The following is a 25,184-nucleotide window of genomic DNA, read 5'->3' on the forward strand; positions in this document are numbered from 1 at the left end:
CTTCTCCTGTATAGAACAACAGAGAATAAACTCATTACAGTTGGGTAATTGTTTTAAACTACAAAAGGGGAGATTCAGACTAGATATAAGGAAGAAATTTTTTACAATGAGGGTGGTGAAACACTGGCCCGTTTCCCAGAGAGGTGGTAGATGCCCCATCCCTGGAGACATTCCAGGCCAGGCTGGACGGGGCTCTGAGCAACCTGATCTAGCTGAAGATGTCCCTGCTCATTGCAGGGAGGTTGGACTAGATGACCTCTGAAGGTCCCTTCCAACCCAAATTATTCTATGATAATTCTATAATTCTGTAAACAGCAATCTGTTAAATTCTACTAGCTGGAGTAAATTATTTAATTCAGTTAATTCCAGTCACTTAAATTAGGTACACAACATTTCTGGCCCCAGTCTTCATCAGAAAATGTTATATATGTCTTGCCATTTTTTTCTCAGTATGCTAGGATGATTTCTGTAGTGGGATTTTTGAATGATAAAGTAACACAGAAGAATCAGCCATAAATTGAGATATAGGAAAGGAGCTCAAGAACCAGGAAAGTTATCACATAGTGACTAAGGCCCAGCTAAAGGTCTGAATTAAAGGCTTGGTACTTATGAATGTCAACAGGTGCAATAATTGGCAAGAAATACATAAAAATGTCATGTGTCCTCTAAAAGGCAGAATATAATTGCTTATGTGCTATTGACTGTCTTGCAATACATATAAATCTTAAAAAAAGCACAGTTAATGAGGATTTATTTTAGTGTCCACATCCTTGAGTGATGAATGGACAGCATGTATATGTGCATATGCACAGCCCAAAGGAGGTAGAATCAATAATCCTGCCTCCACGGTTTTGAAAGTCAAGGCTTTGCCACTTGGCTTAGCTCTTCCAGTAGCAATAAAAGCAGGAATGGCTGTCCTAGGTTTTATACAGAATATCATAAAGATCCAGTCAGAGTGACGTGTTAATGGCAGTGCTTCTGGGGACAAGCTTTCTGTTCTTTCATAATTGATCGTACAACGCAGCAGCTGTAGGCCTAAATCTAGTGCAATATTCTAGGTGATGGCTTTAGGATGAGAATGTCCAAAGCAATTCAGCTGAAGTCGAGAAAAGAGATGATCCTCCACAACGACCCCCCACTGAACCAAAATTCAGTGATGGTGGCATGTGATTCTTCTTCTGTTCACTGGCAGATTGACTTTGTAGCCCATGATGACATCCCGTACTCCTCCGCTGGCTCGGATGATGTATATAAACACATAAAGGAGGCAGGTAAGAGCAACTTTACATTTTTAGCACCTTCCTTTTGAGCCTCAGCTCAAATTCTTTTACTGCCTTTTGACCACAACTGCTGAGACAGAAGCAGTAGAGATAATATCATGTTCTCTTACACCCTAACAGTAGGTACTGGTGACTTCAGCAGAAAGATTCACTTTGGCTGAATTCCTGCCCAGCCCCCAGGAAACCATTCTAAACTGTCACAAAAGAGTCCCATCTGGGTTTTTAAAACAATTTTATGGTGCTTGACTAAGAGCTTTGAATGGTTGAAAATTAGTTTATTTCCCACAAAAGCCCAGCCAGCTTTGGTGGTATGTCGATAAACACAAGCTGTTGACTGCTTGACACAGCCCAGTCCTGAATAGGGGCAAGCATGGGCAGCCTTCAGGAACCATTTAGATCCACTTCCGATTTGCACTAAGGGCTCTTTTTACTGCACTGGCAGAGAGTTTAAATCTGTAACAGAGTAATCGATTTGCTATGGCCATTTAACAGTTTGGTTGACTACCATATTACACACTGAACACAAACATACTGAAGTAATCAGGAATTTGTATCACTTTAGTTTGAGGAAGATGAATTAAATCTGAGGAGATGATGTTTAGCTACTGTTGGCCAGTGGCAGCTATCCAAACACAGTGAACTGATCACACCTTTCTTCTCCTGTTCCCTGGAGATGCTTTGGACCCTGGCAGATCCATCCTCTTCCTAGTCCACATAAACATGTTTGTTGGAGGCTTAAAAAAATTCCAGAGCAAAGCTGCCTGATGGTAATTTGTTGTGCGAAGTGACCTTCTCAAGCTATACAATGACAACAGCAGACTAGGTATTGACCTGAGTTGAAAGAATAAGCTTTTACAGCAGCAGTTCTTGATCTTTTTCCACTTGTAAACCTCACTGTGGCGTCAGACTCACAATCCTCCTTTGGGAACTGCTGTTCTACAGTTTCAGAACCAGAACTAACTTACTTCACTAGGCAGTGTAACAAATGTACCTCTGGTAAGGACAGGTCACTGAGGAACACACAGCATATGTGCTGGCCAGACAGCTACTTTGCCATTCTTCTATAAGGTGCTGAGTGCACAGGACATTGTGACAGGAGCCCTTGGTGTCACAGCATCATTACCAGCCTGAGCTGGAGAGTGCCCAGACCTGGCATGTCCTTCTCTGCTGTTGTTGGGCATGGGTGCAGTGCACACGTCCTGATGAGAAATTCAAACTGCTTGCAGACCAGAGTATGGACGTACAGCTTCAGAGACTTGTGGTCTGTCCGTGTCTCTCACTGCGAGATGCTGGAGAAGTGACTTCAGTCTTGTCTGGTTGAATTTCGTTACCTATAAACTGGGAATAATGTTACCTTATTTGTGAAGAGTTTTGTGATCTAGTGCTGTAATAGTCCCAACACTCCAGAACAGCATTACTATGATAATGAATTTCCCTTTTCTCCTAGGGCGTTTTGATTTAAATAGACCAATGCTGTGGATGCACTTGTGCATTTTCCTTTGTTCCAGTACTCCCATTTTCCCACATCAGGTTGCTGGGGAGGAGAGAAGCAGATGGGAACTGTGGAGCCCCTTGCGTCGATGCCCGTGGGCTCCCATTTCCCCACTCCCTGCTGTGGGTGGGTGGGCATATGGATAATGGTGAGCTGGGTCACGGTGCACTGACTAAACCTCTGCACATCTGTGAACAATTAGTGTGGAAAACATGAATCACATGAAGCAAATGAAAACTAAATCAATGACTAAAGGTAATGTTCTCATACATGGCTTTGTGTATCTATTTGAAAACAATTAAGCTTTTGGCTTAGCAAGGGTAGGGTTTGGCTTTTGTTAATGTATTCTTGTAGCTGCTATCTATAAAGGCTTCTGGCTCAAAAGTGAGTTTCGCTTTTTCCAAAAATAATTTCCTGACTGCTGCAAGCCTGAAAAAGCATGATCAGGGAAACCTCTCTGCTTGTGATTAAAATAATCTATTTCTTAGCAGAGTATTAATTAGAGATCAGAAAGAAAAAATATCACATAGCATTTAGTCACAAGAGGCTGCTAAGCTTCTTGATTCCTTCTCCAGATCTTTCTCTAACCCCATGAAATTAGCTAGCAATGCCTGCCTACATCAAGTAGGATTAATTTGCCAGTAGCTATAGCACTCTTTCAAGACAAAGCAGTACTTTTTTTGCAAAACCATTTCCAGACTTATCTCACAGCTCTCTCTCATCAGCAGCTTGCTGTTGTAATTATGTATAAGTGATAGTAGTGATTTTTGTAGCCCTAAATAACTGCTAAACCAAGGTGTGCTAGCATTCTGCTATTATATTATTGCCTTTGTGACTTGCAAGAGCAGTTCAAGAGATCATGTACCCCTGAGACCCCGGATGAAGCCAGGTCAATGGAGGAGTTTGCTTTAGTCAATGAGGACTGGGTTAGGGAGCAATTAAGTAGTCTGGACATCCATAAATCCATGGGTCCAGATGGGATGCATCCGCGGGTGCTGAGGGAGCTGGCTGAAGTCATTGCTGGACCGCTCTCCATCATCTTTGCCAAGCCTTGGGAAACGGGGGAGGTGCCCAAGGATTGGAGGAAAGCAAATGTCACTCCAGTCTTCAAAAAGGGCAGGAGGGAGGACCCGGGTAGTTATAGACCGGTCAGCCTCACCTCTGTCCCTGGGAAAGTAATGGAACAGCTTATCCTTGGTGCCATCTCAAGGCATATCAAGGATAAGAGGGTTATTAGGGGCAGTCAGCATGGCTTTACCAAGGGTAAGTCATGCTTGACCAACCTCATAGCCTTTTATGAGAATGTAACAAAGTGGATGGATGATGGCAGAGGGGTGGATGTGGTCTACCTTGACTTCAGCAAAGCGTTTGACACAGTCTCCCACAGCATCCTCACAGCTAAGTTGAGGAGGTGTGGTCTAGACAATAGAGTAGTGAGGTGGGTTGCAAACTGGCTTAAGGAGAGAAGCCAGAGAGTGATAGTCAATGGTGCGGAGTCCAGTTGGAGGCCAGTATCTAGTGGAGTGCCTCAGGGGTCAGTGCTGGGGCCAGTATTATTCAATATATTCATTAATGATTTGGACGAGGGAATTGAGTGTACTCTCAGCAAGTTTGCTGGTGACACTAAGCTGGGAGGGGTGGCTGACACACCAGAAGGCTGTGCTGCCATCCAGTGGGACCTGGACAGGCTGGAGAGTTGGGCGGGGAATAACCTGATGAAATTTAACAAGGGAAAGTGTAGAGTCCTGCATCTGGGCAGGAGCAACTCCAGGTTCCAGTATAGGCTGGGGAATGACCTATTAGAAAGCAGTGTAGGGGAAAGGGACCTGGGGGTCCTGGTGGACAACAGGATGACCATGAGCCAGCACTGTGCCCTTGTGGCCAGGAAGGCCAATGGCATCCTGGGGTGTATTAGAAGGGGGGTGGTTAGTAGATCGAGAGAGGTCCTCCTTCCCCTCTACTCCGCCCTGGTGAGACCACATCTGGAATATTGTGTCCAGTTCTGGGCCCCTCAGTTCAAGAAGGACAGGGAACTGATGGAGAGAGTCCAGCAACGAAGATGATGAAGGGAGTGGAGCACCTCCCTTATGAAGAAAGGCTGAGGGAGCTGGGTCTTTTTAGTTTGGAGAAGAGGAGACTGAGGGGTGACCTTATTAATGTTTATAAATATATAAAGGGTGAGTGCCACGAGGATGGAGCCAGGCTCTTCTTGGTGGCAAACAATGATAGGACAAGGGTGCGAGTACGCGGCTGAGGAAAACATGCAGGCCGACTCAATGTGAGTGATAAAGCATGATTCAACTTTATTGCCCGAGATAGCGTACATTTATACCAAATACCATAATTATGCATACTTGTCTCTATCTAATAGGCTAAGCACTAAAAGGTTACATTTACTTACTCCACCTACTTGGGTTTAGCTAGCTATGCGCATCCCGCATTCTTCTGACTCTTATCTCTTCAAGGATATCCTGACCCTGCCTTAGTTAGTACTTTTCCGTTCCCCCTTTCCCACGGCCTAATAGACAAGCTAACTAAGGCCTACTTATGTCAACTAAAATGGGCTCTGCTTGTACAGTTGCTCGATGGACTCATGTCCACACTCCTTGAGCCAATCCCTGACACAAGGGGTAATGGGATCAAGCTGGAACACAAGAGGTTCCACTTAAATTTGAGAAAATACTTCTCAGTGAGGGTGACAGAGCACTGGAACAGGCTGCCCAGGGAGGTTGTGGAGTCTCCTTCTCTGGAGACATTCAAAACCTGCCTGGACATGTTCCTGTGCAACCTCACCTAGGCGTTCCTGCTCCAGCAGGGGGATTGGACTAGATGATCTTTTGAGGTCCCTTCCAGTCCCTAACATTCTGTGACTGCTATTCTCATAGCCACTTTTCTATTGCTCTGTTTGTGTTCACCTGCCTACTTTTGCCCAAACATACTGTGATACTGTGATCCTGTCTGGATGCAGAGCAATTCAAAAGCAATATATACCTCAGCTGTGATGAGGAAAATACAAGCAGGATTAATAAAAGACCAGTTTTCTTAGGGACTGATCTGTCAGAGCAGGGAGGGTGGTTATGCAGCCACTGACATGGCCAGGTGGACATGAAATGGGGGCTTTGGTGACTGATAGCCTCAGTGCCCATGGTATACCGGTGTTTGTTCACACCACCACTAGGCTTCACCTTCCTACTACAAGCTACCAGCACCTCCCGGGTGTTTTCCAGTTATTGTTACACATCTTTTACCTGAAGGCACTTCCTGGTTTTGGCAAAGGCCAGAGGCTGGTCTGTCATAGTATAACAAAGACCATCAGTTCTTGCAGCACAGGAGTGGAGAGTGGAAATATGTAGGAGAGCAGCAAATGGCCTTTCAGCAGCAGGAGTGGAAGCCAACACCCCTGCTGCCTTACCTGACATTAAATAAGGGCTGCTTTTATGGAAGGAACTGCTCAGTGAGTTGCCACAGCTGCAAGGTTTAGCCTGCCTGGCTTGGGAGCCCCTGACACTCAAAGCTTCACCTGGAGCACTGTGTGCAGTTCTGGGTGTCACAGGATAAAAAGGATATAAAGCTACTGGAGAGTGTCCAGAAGAGGGCTACAAAGTTGGTGAAGGGTTTGGAGGGGAAACCGTGTGAGGAGCAGCTAAAGTCACTTGTTTTTTTCCACCTGAAGAAGAGGGGACTGAGGACACTGTACTCAGTGCTGGTGAGCCCCTACCTCAAATCCTGTGTTCAATTTTGGGCCCCTCACTACAAGAAAGACACTGAGGTGCTGGAGAGAGTTCAGAGAAGGGCAACGAAGCTGGTGAAGGGTCTGGAGCACAAGTCTGATGAGGAGCAGCTGAGAGAACTGGGGCTGTTTGGCCTGGAGAAAAGGAGGCTGAGGGGAGACCTTGTTGCTGTCTACAACTACCTGAAAGGAGGTTGTAGGATGGAGGGAGTTGGTCTCTTCTCCAAAGTAGCGAGTGATAGGATGAGAGGAAATGGCCTCAAGTTGTACCAGGACAGGTTCAGATTTGATATTAGGAAACATTTATTCACAGAGAGGGTTGTGAAGCACTGGAAAATGGTGGAGTCATCATCCCTGAAGACGTACAGATCTGTACGTCCTTAAGGACATGTTTTAGTGCTAGAGCTAAGTTGTAGTTGAACTTGGTGATCTTGAGTGTCTATTCCAACCAAAATGATTCTGTGATTCTATGAGGGGAGACCTCATGGCAGCTACAGCTTCCTCACAAGGGGAGGAGGAGGTGCAGGTGCTGAGCTCTTCTCTCTTGTGATCAGTGACAAAACCCAAGGGAATGGCAGGAAATGTGCCAGGGCAGGTTTAGGTTGGACATGAGGAAAAGGTTCTTCCCCCAGAGGGTGGTGGAGCACTGGAACAGGCTCCCCAGGGAGGTGTCACGGCCCCAAGCCTGACAGTGTTCAAGAAGAGACTGGACAACGCCCTCAGACACATGGTGTTAACAACATGGGGTTGTCATATGCAGGGACAGGAGCTGGACTTGATGATCCTTTGTCAAGGTTTAAAGCAAGGTGACAATAAACCATGGCAGATGCTCTCTGTTAATCCCACCCCCACCCTCTCCTTAGATAGGAAAAAGTGATAAGAGGGAAAAAGGAAGAGAGGCTTCAAGTTGGAAAGGTTTAAAAGGCTTTACTAATGCTACTAATAAAGAGAGAAAATATACAAAATATACAAAGCCAATCTTGAATGTCCTGGGGTAGAGCAGCTTTGCCTGATATGGAGTTGGCATCACTCCAGCGGTGGCAGAACTGGGAGCTGTTGTGGCTCCAGCAGCTGCAAGGCAGGCACCCAGAAGTCCTGGGCGGGACTTCACAGCAAACCAGAAACTGGATTCAGGGATGCAGGTACGACAGGCAGGGTCCTCTTCAGATGCCAGCCATGGTTGAAGAGAGTAAGATCTCCCTCTTTTGTAGGGTGTATGATGCATGTGGGATGGAATACTCAGCTGGCCAGTTTTAGTCACCTGTTCTCCCCTCCTTGCAAATACGCCCCTCTCAGTTATGTGATGTGTGGAATCTTATCAGTCGTCTTGGTCGTTACAGCAATAAATCTAAACATGGGGCTTCTTCTGCATTCTACTGGTCACCCTTATCAGCTCTGGGGAACAGTGTCCAACAAACATGTAGCTAAATTCAGAAAAGTGCAGTTACTTAGAAGGTACTTAGAAGAACTTAGCTGAAAGGAACAATTCACTAAAAGAGAACTGGTCTTGTTTTTAACAAAACCAGGACACCCTTGTGGGTTCCTTCCAACTCAGGACATTCTATGATTTTATAATAAGTTTTACATCACAACTGACCTTGTGAAGAGCACAAGTCTTAGCCTTTCTGAAGACTTGAGAAAAAATGAGTGGTACAGCAACCTAGCATCTTCCCTAAGCTCACACAAGAACAGCAGGAAAGAACTGGGAATAGGGAAGGCAGAACTGCAAGTCTCTTACCTCTGGTGAAGCATTTCTATGTTCATCCTCAGCTACTTGCTGCAGTGCCTGGTCCTGCCATGCTTTCTCAGCAGGCTTTCTTTTCCCACTTTGCTCAGGAATGTTTGTACCAACACAGAGAACCGAAGGTATCTCGACATCGGATATCATCACAAGGATCGTACGGGACTACGATGTGTATGCCCGGCGCAATCTCCAACGAGGATACACCGCCAAAGAGCTGAATGTTAGTTTTATAAATGTAAGTACACCAATCTGCAATTGCTTCTGAGACATTCTCTTCTAGGACCTTGAATGTAGCGTAAAGGCTTAGAAATGATATCATCCTTCTGCTGCTTTTAAAATAGCTGGGAATAACTTGATCTAAAAGAAACTGGTAATCTGATGGTAGTTTCAGTTGCTCCTATTAATTAGCAGCTTCATTTCCATCTTATGCTTTCACATTTGGAGCAAAGCTGTTGCTCTCCCTTCCTCCTTGAGCAGTAGGCGACTTAATGACACGCTAGGAAGGAGCCCACCCCTCATTCCCCTGGAGGCTTCTCAGCCTCTCACTCAAGACACGATTTCTTCCTTTATTCCCACTGTGGGAAGGCAGCACAGAGAGCAAAGATTTTGATGCCCAAACTTTCTCTACAATGTGACAAGATTAAAAAAAAAAAAAAAAAAAAAAAAAGCAAGCTGAGCACTAAGTTTACTAGAGAAAGCTAAAATAGTTTTTAAAAACAAGGCCCTGTGTTAGGAAGCTCATACACAAATGATGCTGAAGAGACCAGAAGCCACAACAGGCAGGGCAAGAGGACCATTGGAAAGGATGGCTCAAATTACTCAGCTACTACATACAGAACTGCACTGTACCCTCCAGTGAGGAGCTAAACACTTAACAGAAATGAAAGTTTACTTTCCTTTATTTGCTGTTTCAAGTCATAACTTAAGGCCTTGAAATGACCTGCAAAACTGAAATCTTCCATGTGTTTGAGCTGGCTCACAGAAGACTTCCCACCCTCCTACCCTACAGCTGGAAAACCCCTTTGTGAAGGACTGAATTGTGTCATTTCATGAGGGTTTTGTTTACTTGTTTCTTATTTTGAAGTTTCATAGATAAATCACAGATCACAGGGAATAAATATTTAATTCACTGTGCTTTTTTTTCAGCCCTCTATACCTCTAAAAAATCCTGCTTTTAAGTACTCCACCCAGAAGTATCACTATTGCAAATATCCCTTAAATTAAAGCATGCTGTATGCCTTTGGGGGTTCTCAGATTTATCCTGTAGCAGCTCTGAGGTTAAGATATTGTTGCTTAAGGTATGCTTCCCCCGGTTTCAAGACACTGATGTATCCTGAAGTTCCTCCTGGCATTTGGTTATTTAGCTTATAGTAATTTAAATGCAGAAATACTAATTTGCACTAGAGGCTGTTTGTGTTTCAAAAACAATAAAAACCAAAGCAAAACAGAATTTTGCCAAGACAGAAGAGCTCTGGTTTCCTTGTTAAAGAAAGGCTTGGTCACCCGTTAGGTGAAAAGTGAGTTTGGTTTCTTTGGACCCTGAGGATTTTTTTTGGCCTCATGGTCTGCAAAGACTGTTCTTCATGCGCTTGAATAAAGTCCATCTCAGCACTAAACAGTATTTGTTTTAAGAGCACATTAATGTGCCTATTAAATGAAGCTCACAGGAAATTAAAAGCCAATAGTGATCTGTGCTTCTGCTGACACGTTCCACCTTCAAGGGCACAGCGCTGGGTGTCCTGTATGTTTGCAAAACACATAAGCATTTAAAGACAAAAGCCCTTTAACCCTGAAGTATTTTAGAAGCGTGGCCCAACATTGACCCCCAAACATTACCTTCTCCATCCCTCTCTTTTGCTGTGTGACTTGGCAATTGGGAGTTTGCTCTCTCTTCTGTCAAGTTTGTTGGCCACAAGCCACTGGCCTGTGCACATTTTTGTTGCAGCCACAAGCTCCTATATTAGCCAGGCTCGGAGGTGAAGGGAATCTTCCTTCTGCTCTGCAGAAATCCAACCAAAGAGACATTTTTGGTCCGAGATAACATCCAGGCTGTAAAGTCAGCAGTGGGCTGCATTTGCTAGAAAACCCAGGAAGATTTGCCTTTTGCTTACTGCAAAGTTTGAGCTGTTAATTCCTCACTTGTATCCTTCAGAAGATCAATGTAATTTTCAAAGTGCATTCAGTATGGAAAGATTAATGTGGTGGATTAAACAAAGTAATCACACAAGACAGTATTTTCCATATGTACCTTCTGCAATTCGTTCCACAAATGTTAACTTTGCATTTATAAAAATAACGTGGGAATAGTTAACCAATGTCATATATATTAGGATACATTAATGCATTTTTTTTCTTCTTCTCATCTGTCAGAGGCTAATTATTTCCAAGTCCCTATATATTAATCTCTGTCCACACTTTTAAACAGGAGAAGAAATACCGCTTTCAAAACCAAGTGGACAAAATGAAAGAAAAAGTCAAGAATGTGGAGGAAAAATCAAAAGAATTTGTTTACAAGGTGGAAGAGAAGAGCCATGACCTCATTCAGAAATGGGAAGAAAAGTCCAGGGAATTTATTGGCAACTTTTTAGAGCTGTTTGGACCTGATGGAGCCTGGGTAGGTATTTTGCCATTCCAGGAAGTCTGAGTGGTTTTTATTTCTCCCCTGTAACACAGGTAGAGAGCAGATGCTTTGGCTACAGTCTCTGTTTTGAAAGCCAGCACAGTAGGATAACACCAAACCCGCTTGCTGAACCCAATAATGTGTGCCAATGCTGCAGGAGGGGGATTTGCCGCTTCTGGCTGTTGCTTCTGTGGGATAATTTCTGCCTTTTGCACAGGTGTGATGCTGAATGTGACACCACATTCAGTAGAGCTGCATAATAGCAACACAAGAGCAAACAGGCTCATACCATCTGTGCTCCCCATTAGCACTGAATAAGATCACACAGACATCAGAGAGGAACTACACACTGGAGGTCGTGAGGGAAGGAAACAGGACCCCTGAAAAGTTTTTCAAAAGTTCTCTTCATGCTCTGTACCCAGCAGCATAAGCTGACAATTTTCTGGTTTAAAGTTCCAAGAAAAGATTTTACATGTCGAGTGGCCAGGCCTGTCTGACCACAGGGAACACTCAGGTGTAACTGCAGCCCTTTCAAAGCTCTCCTCAGTACGTGCTGGCTCCACAAAGCACATTTACCAGAGGTCCCCAGGTGCCTTGGAAAGGCAGCTGGGGCTCTGTAACAGCGTCCTTCTGGGGTGAAACCCCAGGGCCTTACCTGCTCAAGCCAAAGTCATTGAGTGGTGAGCTGGTGACACTTCAGATTCCCAAAAGAGTCCTGGCCCCCATCTTTCATTTCTATTAGCTTGCCAAACCTTGAGAAGCTTTTTTTTCTTGTACTTAATTCCCTTCGCCAGACTGAAACCGGTAGCAAAGTTTAATTTGAAGGGAAAAGTTACCATTTGTTTGAACAGGCCTTCCTAGACCTTCCTGTTGGGAGTCAGCCCTTTTCCAGCATGCTCTCCACACAGCTGGGTTCTGGTGAGAGCCAGACCCTCCAGTACAGGCATCATTTCGGATGTTATGCTGCTGGTTGCAAGCTCCAAGCAAAGCTAGTTCTCAGTGTGAGGAAACGCGAGCAAGCAGGGAGGAGAGCAGCAAGCAGCGCAAGCTGAACGGACAGGAGCAGAGTAAGAGCTTGTCAAATAATCCTGCAGAACAGCAGGACGCTTCAGAGGAACATTTTCAGACGGCAGCACGCAGGCTGGCAGGCTGCTCCCTCCTCACTTGAAAGCAAACCCTTTGCAGGAGGCTTGTGCAGGGCTTTAACTGCTCATGGATCACAGTTTGAGGCAAAATATCAATAGAGGCAGCAAGCCAGAAGAAAAAAAACAGTTTAGGAGTAGCATGAAGCAGATACTATTGGAATATTTTGAAAGAGCCAACACAGACATAATATTCTCTCAGGTCACTTATCAGTTCATACCTGAACAGCTTCCCATGGTGAACAGCACCTTCTCTTGAAAGGATCTCAGCACAGTTTTTGTTCATGAACAAATCCTCAGGAAGATTCACAGACCACCGGTGAATTACGTAGCCCACACCACAGCCACCTCACCACTCAGTGCCACCAAAGCACAGAGAACCTGTCTCTTAGTGGAGTTCTCATCTCTCCTCTGCCATGGCTTGCCGTGCTGATTAGCACACATTTTTGAGAAAGGCAAAAATTAGGCTGTGAAGGCTTCAGAACAGAGACTACATGTTGATAATCTCCTTACAGCTATGTCTGTCCCATGCAAAGGTGGGTGTTCTCTGAATAACCTCAGTCCCAGCCATACAAACAGCTTATTTTGCAATCTGTTCATAGACAGTATCATTTTCCTTGGGGAGTAGAGCAGGGTGAAGTCTCCTGATGAAAAGCCCAGGTTGACCTGCATTGACCACATCCACATAAAGCTTCTGCTGCAAGTGAATCTCCACAGAGCTTGGCGAGTGTTCCCCGTGAGGGATGGTCCTGTGGCCATAGGTGCTGAATACATGAAACTAATGCAAACAGAGCACATGAAGCCCACAGGAGGTGAGATGAGTTTGGCTGTGTGGAGACAGGAAAATAACTTCAAAGCCTCAGTCCCATTCCCTGGCTCTACCCACTCAACACTGCACACTGGTGATATTTTCAAAAACCCTTTGCTGATGAAACATTTCACCCAGTTCAATTAGAGAGAGGCTGCTCTGCAAAGGTCTTTGGAGGTGGCCTCCTGTTTACTGAGTTAGTGTCCCAGCCCTGGAACAGCAAATTTGGTGCAATCACAGAGGCCTTTGCTAAGAACAAGAGTGAAACCTCCTTGCAGTGTTGTAGGAACAGCATCAGTGACAGCGAGCTGAGAGGTGCTGCGGCTTTTTAAAAATCAGTTTGAGCCTTGCAACAGGAAAGACTTTTAAAATAATGATAACTTGCTATTAGTGTCAAAACTATTATTAACATTAATTTGCCTTATCACAGTTAGATGTTGTTCTTAATGTTGACATTAAAAGTGCAGGAATGGTTATGGGCATGCTAGATTCCTAGATCAGTAATTTGCATGCCATTAATATGCTATTATTATTACTTCATAAATAATTATTATAACATGCCTTATGCTAGCATCAATTTTCTAAAAGTAAGGGCCATGTAACCCACAAAAAAAGCGCCTGTTTGTGAAAAAGGTCAAAATGTCCGTTTTCGAACATCGAGATGTCTGTAATTCATTGCCAGTTTTGCCCACCTGTGCAATCCCTCACATGTGTTTTTTCTGTGAGAGAGTCACAGAGGTGTCAGAAAAAAAAAACAGTAATGTGACATGAAACTTTTGTTCTGGCGTGAGAAGGGAGCCCCCTGCAGCCCCGCACAGGGGCACTAATGGCAGAGGTGCCGCTCCACAGATGCGGGAAGCAGCGAGGCTCATTCCACCTCCTCCCAGACACATAGGAGCAGGCGCCTGTACTTCAGCAAGGCTCCCTGAGCAGGGCTTCCCTGCTGCTCTCCATCAGAAGGGTCCTGTCAGACAAGGCGTCCCTTCAAAGGGCTGCTGCCCTCTGCTCAGCACACAGAGGGAGTCAGGGATATTTGCACTGGAAAACAGCTGCATCACCTCAGATCAGTCTTACAGGTTGCAACTAGAAGGCACAGGGGGTGTTCAGGCCACGCTATGCGTTTGCAGCCTGGACAACAGCACAGCCTTGAAAGCCTGCAGAAAGCAGCAGTCCACTGCAATGCCCAGCTGGCACTTGTTTTGTAAAACAAAGAAATAGCAACATGTAGCAATAAAATTCAGAAATAGGCACTTCACGGAAAGGGTTGTCAGGCACTGGAACAGGCTGCCCGGGGAAGTGGTTGAGTCACCATCCCTGGAGGTGTTTAAAAGATGTGTAGAGATGAGGCTGTTTGGGCCACGGTTCAGTGGTGAACTTGGCAGTGCTAGGTTAGTGGTTGAACTTGACGATCTTAAATGTCTTTTCCAACCAAAACTATTCTAGAATTCTGTGAAAATGCTTTTGTCCAGTAGCAAGTTTCCCAAAAGCACAGCATTTTCTCCCTAATCTGGCTGGGTATACCTGAACTTGCTTGAACCAAAGCTTTGAAATTATTTTCCTGCCTCGGGTGAAGGTCCAGAGCCTGCCTGGCCTTATCTAATCCTCCAGCACTTCCAGGGAAGCAGTTACACATGCTCTACTCTTTCAGCACCCCATGGCCCCAGGAGCACCCCATTAGGAGGACCTTGCCTGCGAAGGGCACGACTTACTGACCTTGCTAGAGCAAAGCTGGAGGGGAAGAGTCATTCTGGAGGCCGGTGAATTACACCTGCTCCTCCTGCAGCAGTGGTGGCTTGAGCCAACACCACGGTGGTCACAGCACTAATGGAGGCAGGAGGCAATTCAGACCAGCCGGGCACTTACGCTGCTGAAGGTGTGAGTGCACCAGCTTCTTCAAACTCCAACTCTTTGCTGAAGCAGGGACCAGGAGGCAGGTGTGTCCTCCAGCATGGCTGAGACCCTTCACAGGAAGGTGGGATTCTCTTTTCCCTCCCTGACCCCTGTGACCCAAGAGACAGCCAAGCAGCCCCTGCCACCTGGGTTACCAGCCAAGCTGGGCCACTTGGGTCTCCCCCAGCACTGGTACCACAACAGCATGAAGCACCACAGTGTCACTGAGCTGTTTGAAGGGGCTGGTAAGGTGCCAGGTGGACAAGGGAAACAAAATATTTTGCTTGGCCAGAAAAAAGATATTTCCTCTCAAATACCATTTTTTAAAGTTATTTTCAGTGAGAGGATGAAAGAGACTAAATCATAGCAACAAAACCTCTATTTCTTTGATCTAAAAAAAAAAAAAAAAAAACACTTAGCATTCCTACCACTGAATTTGACTGGGCTCCAGGGCTTTGCCAGCCCTGGTGACATCCTCACAGCTCTCAGCAGTAGAAACCCTCCCCCATCCAAATGCTTCCTGGCACCACTTATCAGGAGCAACCACCATCTGCAAACTATGGAGATTCTAAGCAGTCTTGACTATTCTGGAGCTGGCAGGAGTGCAGGGGTAGGTCACAGAACGTGGGTCTTCGTGCATGGGAGCGTGGTGAAGCGTGGCTCCAGGCAGGAACTGTTCCGTCATTCTGCACTGCAGCAACATCCAGGCTCCGAAACTAAGTTAATAAAGGCCAATGTGATAAAAATATAAATGGGGTGAGGGAGCTCACGGAGGAATAGTTAAACTTGGTATCTGTGCTCAATCATTAATCCCTGGGATTAGCAAACACCAGAAACTTGATGGGAACACCTAGCATTTGCCCCTCTGCTGGGAGGGAATACCGAGGTTTGGAGAGGGGGAGCACATGCTCTTTTGGTGGGAGGAAGGTTATTGCAGAGCAGAGTCGCTGCAGGGGGAAAGGGAGGAGGAACAAAACAAAAACTCAAGCTGAGAAAGCCTGTGGGCTGCAGCTGCCCAAGCAGGCAAACCCAGAATATGTTCTGCAGAAGCATTTTTCTCGCAGACCTGGGCAGCAACTTAACTTTGTCTGGGCTGGCTCTTCTGTTCCAGCCGAGCATCGCCTGCGAGACGAACCCCAGTGCTCCAGCCGAGGTTGAGCCTTCTTGTTCCTCATCCCCAGGAGGAGCAGCAGGGCGCTCGCATGTGGCATTTCCCACATGAAGCCTGCAGCAGCCATGCAGAACATGCCAGATTTCCTGTAAGCCAGCCCAGCAGCCTAACGCAAGGCCATGTAGGCACTTACAAGTAGCAGCATTTGCCTTAGTGTAGAGGATTCCTTGACTGAACAGGTGGCCTCTTCTACCCCACCAGCTCCAGCAAGTCTCCACTCAGCTTTACAAAGCAAAAATGACAATAAAGCCCAAAGCAGAACGTAGAGCCTGCACGTGTTTCTCTTTTTGACACAGACACCTGAATTCTGACCTTCCTACCACCTAATTTAAGGGTTTGCGTGGCGCCTGCTCCAGGAAAGTGTCTGCCAGTACTTGTCAGGCACCACTGCCTCCCATGAGAAGGGAATGAGGAAAAAAAGGCTGGGCCAGCCAGGGAGCTCAGCAGAAGATGGGTGGTCTGTCCCAGCATGCTAAAATAAAAAAGGTCCTGGGAAGAAGGAATGTTGGGAGTTCAGGCACAAAACTGACTTTTTGAGACAGTGACCAACATACACAAAAAAATCGCCAAAGGGAGTTCCTCCTGGCTGGCTTAGGACAACACACACAGTATTCTCACACTAAGGATGTCCAATCTAAGGAAAAACCTTGTCATATAAAAACCAGGTTATTACGGTCACAGTAGAAGAGGCAGAGGCGACGTGTGGGCTGAACTGGCCCCGCTTCAGCGCAGAACTCGTGTCTCCCCGCTCTCTCTGAGGCAAGAGGCACAGCGCAGCCCCTGCCCGCCCATAGACTTACCTGGCCCTCTGCACATTCCTCAAAGAGCATCTTTTCATTTTGCTTTTGCAGAAGCAGATGTTCCAGGAACGAAGCGGCCGAATGCTCCAGGCTTTCTCTCCCCGGCAGAGCCCCAACAGCAGCCCTACACGAGGCCGCTCTCCATCCCGCTCTCCGTCTCCACCCTGGGTCTTCAATAAAGCCTCCCCACCCTCCTCTCCAAAAGCTGCCTCTGCCTCCCTCAGCAGCATGAGCGAGGGAGACGAGGATGAAAAGTAAAAACAAAGTTAGATTTTTTTTAACCATGAGACAGAAGAACAAGCTATGAACTCAACCGCTGGATGGGGAGAAGCACGGGGAACACCAGGGGTATCTCTGACAGCAGGGAATGTGCTCTGGGAGGTGTTGAAAACAGACTGGAGCGCAACAGCAAAGGAGATCTCAGGAAGACCTTATCCCATCCCCACTCCCTTGCGGCACCTGGAGGCCCGGCCGGCAGCGCTTGCCAGACACAATGCCAGGGACTGGCCAGAAAAACAAACACCTTTGTGCAAGGTCCTGTCCACATGTTGCTGCTTGTGGCTGCTGCAGCCAAGCCAGCAGGGAACTCTGCAGCGAATGGGGCTGGGGGCAGGAGCCCGGTCAGCTCCCGATCCAGACCTGGCACACAGACAGATGATGGCTGCAGCCTGTGGATGGAGAAGATGCAGTTGTACGGGACCCTGCTAACCCTGAGCTCTTCTTGGCACGTCAAGGAACGGCATTGCTGCTGCAAAAACATCCAGAAACAGGAAATCAACTTTGACTTTTTTCCTTTTTGAATGAAATCTGCCCCAGACCCCAAATCATGCCAGTGAAAGAGACAGCTCTTCAGCTGAGTTGGTGGAAATCCATTTGATATATTCCAGCTATTGAATGCTGCTTGTTGACCAAGCCTATGTATGGGGTGTATGTAAAGAGTGAGGCTGTATCTGCTTTATCAAATCGCTCTCCACGTTCCTAGTGCCTGAACAGCAACCTGGTAACTTCTGTTTTGCTCCCTGGTTTTGCACTTTGGAGGCAAGAAAGTAAATGAAGACAGCCCTAGCTGGAATGTGGTGTTGTAGGAAATGGTTAGTTTGAAGACATTGGTGATTATTACTGGTGAATTCACACACATGGGATCCCAGGCCTTGGTACATGGCCTCCTAGGATATCCTACTGCTCCCAGCTACATATCGCCAACCAACGAGCACAGCCGTGCTGCTGTCCTCATGTGCTACTCAGCTGGTTAAACAAACTTCTCATCAAACTCTAAACAAGATGTGTTCACAGACACCCTGCCCCTGCAGGGGTCCTGAGGCCATTCCTCTACCCTAACATGGGAAGAAAGTTGGAAAAAAAACAATGGAAACCTTTTAAATGGAATTAGGCATGGGGATCTCCTTTTTCCATCCATGACACCCATACAGCCCCAAGCAGAACCACAGAAGGGTAGCAGGAATGAAGCTTTCCCCTCCCCTTGATGCACTAAACTGATCTCTCCCCAGCCTGGCAAAGCCCGACCTGCCTGAAGTCCAGCTCCCCGCCATCCAGCCCCTCAGCAGGCACCTGGTGAGGGGGCTGCAGACTCACAGGATTTCTGAGCATGAGGGGCCCCCAGTCCCCAAAGCTGCCCTGCCCCACAGCTCAGAGCGCCACAGGAGACACCCAGCCCACATCACTGCTGTTGGGCTGTGAAGCAACAACGTGATTTTGCTCCCAGGCCTGCCTGGTGAAGCTGCCTCAGCACATGTAGGAGGCTCTGCCAGGCCCGCACAGCACAGGGCAGCCTGGGCAGGGGGTCATGGCAGCGACATCGCCGCTGTGACACAGCTCCCTGGAGCTCCCTGCAAACCCATCACAACACACAGGCAGCACCAGCCAGTGCTTTGCTGGCTCCCTGCGCAGGAGAGGCTGGGAGAAGGAGGGCTCCAAACAGCTCTTGGACAAGAACTGAGGGAACAAGGTGCCCGAGTGCCTGAGCACAGGGTGGTAGTCAAAGCCAACAGCAGTTTCCCCCAGGTGACTATCCCTACTTCCTCAAATGACCTAGTAGGTAAACTCCTTTCACTTCTTCCCTTCCAGATACTTCTTCGGGCAGGTACATTAGAGACCCTTGTACCAGGCACCAAATAAGCCCCACACTCTGTTCATTCCCCACAGTTTTTATCTGTTCTCCACTATGGGGTAACTTTTCCCTTTGGGAATATTTTGCCAAACACTCCTTGAAGTACCATGAGACCGAGTACGTACTATCTCATGGCACACTTTGTCCTCTGGAGTAGAGTTCCTTCTTCACAGAGCTGAAAACCAAGATGAGCAGGGAACAGGGTGGAAGGTGCAAGGGAAGAGCCACACGCAGTTCAGCTGCAACCAGCTGTGCACCCACTGGGACGATGCAATTAAGACCTTTCTCAGCCTTAGGCAACCTGTTACTGTAATTTCATACCTGGGATGCACTTGTTAAGCTTTTCTTATCCTTTGCAACTCTTGAGTCTTCCCACCACAAACCACTCCTCCACCATGGGAACCATCTGCTTTCTACTGGTGCTGTTTATACCATGAGCCATCTCCAAATGTAACAGGGGTGGGCAGGTTTTTGTTGTTCTTGGCTTTTACAGTTCTTGTTGTTGTTGTTTTAATTTCATAACACTTACCATTCAGCAGCCCTTGTTCAGTGGTTTGAGTGGATGACAGCACCACAACTTGTAAATAGGAATGGGAGGAAAAATTCACCCGTGACCTCTTCTTAACAGAAGCTGTTTCTCAGAGTTACAGGTGGCCACCCAGTGACAAAGCCATACACTGTACCAGACATCCTTTCACATTTTGGATATCAATAAGCTGAAGCCTTTGCCCTGCTGGTACAGACACCAATATCCATGTGCTGTCTCCAGCAAACCATAACCTCACTGTCTCTGGACAGGTGGAAGACAATTTTGCACTTCTGAGTCATGGTTGGGTTTTATTTTTCATAAGCGTTGCTTTAGTTCAGTCCTATTTATCAGCCAAGCTCCACAGGAAAAATAAACCGTGTACAACAGATACTCCTGCCTCTCACCTTCATTTTATAGCACCTTTGGACACAAACCCCTGCATAAGCCCCTTGTGACCCCACAAATACCACTAGAGCAGCTTTGCCAACCTACCCAAAATCCTGCCACTCAAGTTACCACTACTACTCTCTGTTCCCACGGGATCACCGCTCTCCTTGCCTTCACCTGCATTTTCCTGGCTGCAAGGTCAGGGCAGGAAATGCTGCCCCAGGCAGCTGGTGAGGCGCAGCGTTGGACACCAGCAGGTCTGGGACCTCCCTAACCCTCCGCGCCAGCGCAGCGGAACCAGGAGCCACTACTTCAATCCTTACTTTTAAGTGGAAGGAAGAGTTGGTGCTTTTGTGGCCATCCTGATTCTGCTTCTGAAAACCATCCCCAGCAGCAGCTGTGCTGCTCCTGTGTGTGCCAGGACGGTTTGCGGCTGCGCCAGATTTGTGCAAAACTGCCGCAAACAGTAGCCACAGGGACAACTGCTGACCCCAGCCTTTGGACTTGATGACAACTCCACCTAAGTCAGTCTGATGCCTGAATGCTCCTGCTGCACACTTTCCCTTTTGTCTTTTCTGTAAGAAATAAATTATTACTGCACTATCTGTAGAAGATATTTTCTCCTTTAGTTAGTTATTTACTGTCAGTCCTGCCTCAGGCAGGGAAGAAGCTGAACCAGCAGGCAGGGATTTAGAACTTCCCAGCTAAGGTATTTTTAACTGCAGAATGAATTCCAAAGTCATCCAGCACAGCAGAGAAACTGTTTAAAGGCACAGAGTCCAAACCAAAATGCTCCCTGGTAATACAAGCCTTAATACTTAAGATAGGTTTGGGGCTGTTTTGAGCAGTGTCTTCCATCACTTGGGATACACGAGACATCCTTGTACGCTCCCAGGCCCGGAAAAGCCAGCCCAGTTGCAGTCACACTTCTCTTTTGCCTCTGAGCTCCCTCCGCAGCCCCACGAAGAAGAACCACGTCCAACAGACGCCTCTCTGCGAACTCTCTGCCTTTGAGGAGCCTGTTCTGTGCACACAGACACCCATGCAGCCCACAGCGCTCTGGGAAGGGACAACGGGGACTCTCGTTCACTCACGCCTGATCTAAACCCAGGGACAACATGAGCCACCACCTAGCTGGGTCCTCCCAGGTGAGGTGACATAAAGCAAGAGCTGCAGCACCCTGTGGGAGCATCTCCCTCTCATGCAAAACAAGCACTGAGATTTGGAACAAGCTTTCAATCCAGTGGTCTGAACTGAAAAGCATTTTCAATTAACTGGGATTTCATTGCACCACAGAAACCCTGAAAGCAATTCCAAAAGCATGACTGGAAGCAGTCAGTCTCTGCTGTAAATTCATGAGTTTATATGAAACAAGTAGGAGAATGTTTGAGATGTGGCTGCAGCAGCAGAGATGATTTGTGCCGTACAAGGCAGAGCTCTTGTGCCAGCACTTGTGAAACATCTACAGTATTTACTTAGTTTTCAATCCTTCTGTCATTTAGGCATGACATATAACATTGTATAAGCTCACTCTCAGGGATTATTTAACTCACAAGGCTCAAGAAAGAAACATTTAAAAACCAATTTTTTGTGTGTATTTTTAAAATTATTTCCAAATACTGCAGGAACAGAATTCTCAAAAGAATTACAATATGTAGTATAGCACAAAGCAGTACTAGCAGCTGGAAGGTGGACGAAGTTAACAACAGGAAACAGACATCTCAAAGCCACAAGAAAACAAGATGTTTTTTCAAGAAGAGGAATCCTGACTTCCTAAGGGGACCAGCTCAGGGCATGGACCACTAATCAAGGAGGATATATCTCCAGCATTTCCCATTCTGGTCTCTCCTGAATGCTGCTGCTCTCCTTGTCTGCTTAGCTTTCCCTTTTGCATCTACAAGTCACCCTCTTGGAGCTGCTGCTATTCACTGTCACCTTCTTTGCCCTGAAATAACAGGCAGAGGTGATTTTGGCCTGGAAGGTGAACAGGCTTCACACCTCACTTGGCTACTGGCCACAGACACACAATGGAAGAGTAACTATGAGAAGATTAAAACAACCCTAGAGCTCAGATCCTGTACCTCTCTTCCTGCTCCAAAGCCTTCATCCAACAAGGCGAAGCTGTTTAAATTCCCCTTGGCTTGTGGCTTTGTTTCCTCAGCTGCAATACTTGCTTTTCCATTCCAGAATCTCAGGGGAATGACTTTTGCCAAGGGAAGAGGTTTGTTGGGTCCCCAGTGTTGCATCCCCATGGACCCTCATGGGAACAAGAAGGTTCCCTGAACCAACAGAAGGGCTACCAACTCAGCTCAGCAGAAAGGAAGGGTTTGACACAACATTGAGTTTGCTTGTAGAATAGGGTAACAATAAATCATCGGGGAAAAATGCCCTAGGTAATAGCACATGATTAAGCAGCAGTTTCACTTGAGCCTGGTCCAGACCTCTGACCTCAATCAGAGCTGAAAACAGACCAGAAAACAGACCTGTCCTGTGTGGTGACCCTTTCAGGCTATCTTAAGTACTCCTGTTCTGATCTTATTTTGAAGAGAGATTTTCTTTTCCCCTCTCAAAATACAACGCACACACACACACAGATATTTTCTGCCCTTCTCTTTCCGAAGGCAAGGCCCTTTCCTGGTGTGCCCAAGGTGGCATAAGCATTTCCAGTCCAAATGGAAATCAATGCCACTGCCTCACAGCTCAGCTTGAGGGAGAGGAGACAGATGCAAAACAAAGTAAAAATAGCTCAGAGCCTCTGGAAATGCATCTTTGCCGTGCTAATCAGGGAACGTGGGCAAGGACTCCAGCAAGAATCTTCCTATGGTGGATCACTCTGCCAGATCTCCCAGCTACAGGCAGTAGGCTCTCAGGTTAAAACCAGTTCCTCAAATAAGAGTCTTGAACTCCCCTGCCCCAGCAGTTACTCCTGGGCCAATACTGTTCTTCACAGAATCACAGAATTGTTTTGTTTGGAAAAGACCTTTAAGATCAAGTTCAACCGTTAACCCAGCACTGCCAAGTCCACCACTAAATCATGTCCCCAAGAACCTCGTCTAAACACCTTTTAAACCCCTCCAGGGATGGTGACTCAACCACTTCCCTGGGCAGCCTGTTCCAATGCCTGACTAATATCCAAAAGTTCTTTCATGCTTGGCATCTCCAACCCTTTCTAGATATTCTCTCCAACAGCATCCATCCTTCCTTCAATGAAAAGCCATGAACTGCAAGTTGATAAGCCAGGTAAGGCAGATTTGCAGACACAAGAGCTAGTACGTATACTGGAGTATGGCAAAATACAATCCTAAGACAAACAGGCAAAACAAATTTGAGGAGTAAATGATGCCTTCGGAACTACCACCTCTTAATCCCTCTCAAAAAGCAGTTTCACCCTATGAAAAGACAACTGTCCCCTAAAAGGCTTAAAAAGGTTACAGGGCTTGATCCCAAATTTCTCTGGTAATACTTCATAGTCTCTGCTAGACATGAAACACCATAAAGACTCTGTGTAGTCACCAGGATTTTTGAGTACTTCCAACATTTTCCTCTTATCATTTTGGTAGTTCAGCTTTTCATGTATGTTTAGCTTTTGGATAGAAGTCTCATCTCCACCAGCAGGAGGGATTCCTTTTGCTGCCCAGCAAACCATGTTAAATAACCACAGCACAGCAGTAAATACCTGGAAGAGCCCAGACATGCATTTGAGGGGGAACGACACCACAAACCCTCACTCAACCTGATTCTCTGCCATTAACTGACTTCACCAAGCACATGGGAAAGAACCTTTTTAAATAAAGCAGCCTGAAACCCCCCATCTGCAGAGGAGGCACTTGTTGGCGCAGCAGAGCTCATGACCAGAAGCACATCGGGGTGGGGGGGGGCAGGCGAACCCAAGTGTTTGGGGCTACACACCAGTGCCTGCACCCCAAACTGCTCCCCCTCTGCAGCAATGAGCCCATGGGCTGGAAGCAGCTTGTCGGGGTCGGCAGGCGCTGCCTCGGGATCCAGCTGGTCAGTCTGGTTCTCAGGGATCAAACAGCGCAGTGATCCCTGTGACTGACGGCTCCTGTTGGCAGAAAGGCCACAAACAAAACTGCTGGCAAGGGAAACCTGAGGGATCCAAGAATCTAAAGACTATTTTTGGCCTTTTTGATTGTAAATGACCGTGGTAAATAGAAGTGAAAATGCGGTTGCAAGGCACAGATTTCACAAGTACAAAACCTAGCAAAAAATTCTTTAAAAAAATGTTTAACCAGACTAATCAAGAAAAGGGTCCATTACCTCAAAACAATTATTCCTGTGCCTAAGCACCTGAAGGCAGAAACACTCAAAGGGAAAAATCCCCCACAGCAGCACTGCCCAGGCTGCATTCACATGTCAAGTCTCACACGTATATCAAATTCTAGAAACAGCTTTGTTACAATAACGTATAGCCTCTTCAGCACACCATGGAATTTTTTAACCCTATTCTATCGTTCTCTAATCACATTTCCCTACAAAGAAACCCTGGTTTTCCATAAAATAAAGTAACTGTGAACTGCAAAGCCACCATCCATTCAGGAAAAGTGGATTAATTAATTATAACCCACTCTTCACAATTGACTAGCTTTGAATATCAACAGGGTTGTGTTACTTCAATGTACAACATGCCATACTAGTCTCTAGATTTTTCATCTAAAAATTAATGCATAAAAAGAAGTAGGAACTCAGTTACTTTGCTGCTTGGCCATCCTTAAGTTATTTTGTATCATCAGTCTAAAAGTTAACTACTACATTTTGTTTTTAACAGTGTCCTAAGTTTGAACTGCTACAAATATGATTAAAATCCAAATGTTAAAACAAAATACAAACCTATCCCTTGGAGAAATTGTGTTTTTTATTCCTTTGGTTATCTAAAAGGTGTCTCCCACATGCGCGCTTTTATTCCATCAAAGAACGAGAAAGACATTGTAAATATTCATATTGTTCACATGCAAATAGAAAAGCATGTAAGGCATATCCTCTGTAAGAACTAACAAGATTCCCCCCAAACCAGCATGTTCCAAACTAAACAGAATCACAGAATGTTAGGGATTAGAAGGGACCTCAAAAGATCATCTAGTCCAATCCCCGTGACGGAGCAGGAACACCTAGATGAGGATACACAGGAATGTATACACAGGCGGGTTTGGAATGTCTCCAGAGAAGGAGACTCCACAAGCCAAAAAGTATGGCAAATCTTGGGTGGTTTAATTTTTTTTTTCTCCCCTCATGAGTACCTTTTCTTCAAGCCATCCCACGGCATATACTTGTATCACAGACACACAGGGAACGTGCAGAACTGTCAGAAAACACCAGCAAGCTCACGGTCTGGATCTTTTAAACAAATGCAAGAAAATGCCATGACGCCAAGTACATCTGTTCTGACACCTTTTGACTTCCAGTTTCTGGGAATTCAAGTCAATTTGTCATTAAGAACATAGAGAA

General features: G+C 46.3%; 1 protein-coding gene across 3 annotated transcripts in view; it reads left to right on the top strand.

Moving 5' to 3' along the window:
• PCYT1B (phosphate cytidylyltransferase 1B, choline) overlaps window positions 1-19,722 on the top strand; it is a 53,275-nt gene extending 33,553 nt beyond the window's left edge. For 2 of the 3 annotated variants that reach the window (XM_021289298.2, XM_065070804.1), the window contains exons 5-8: window positions 1,193-1,271; window positions 8,339-8,481; window positions 10,672-10,860; window positions 16,729-19,722. In XM_021289298.2, coding sequence (XP_021144973.2) covers window positions 1,193-1,271; window positions 8,339-8,481; window positions 10,672-10,860; window positions 16,729-16,935 — 618 coding nt within the window. In that variant the 3' untranslated portion in view covers window positions 16,936-19,722. Of the gene's footprint in view, window positions 1-1,192; window positions 1,272-8,338; window positions 8,482-10,671; window positions 10,861-15,817; window positions 16,143-16,728 lie in introns of those variants that run through there. The other variant, XM_065070803.1, reaches the window with a different exon arrangement.
• Window positions 19,723-25,184: the final 5,462 nt, after the last annotated feature.

Source organism: Columba livia, chromosome 1 (genome assembly GCF_036013475.1).
Source record: "Columba livia isolate bColLiv1 breed racing homer chromosome 1, bColLiv1.pat.W.v2, whole genome shotgun sequence".
NCBI classification, from domain to species: domain Eukaryota; kingdom Metazoa; phylum Chordata; class Aves; order Columbiformes; family Columbidae; genus Columba; species Columba livia.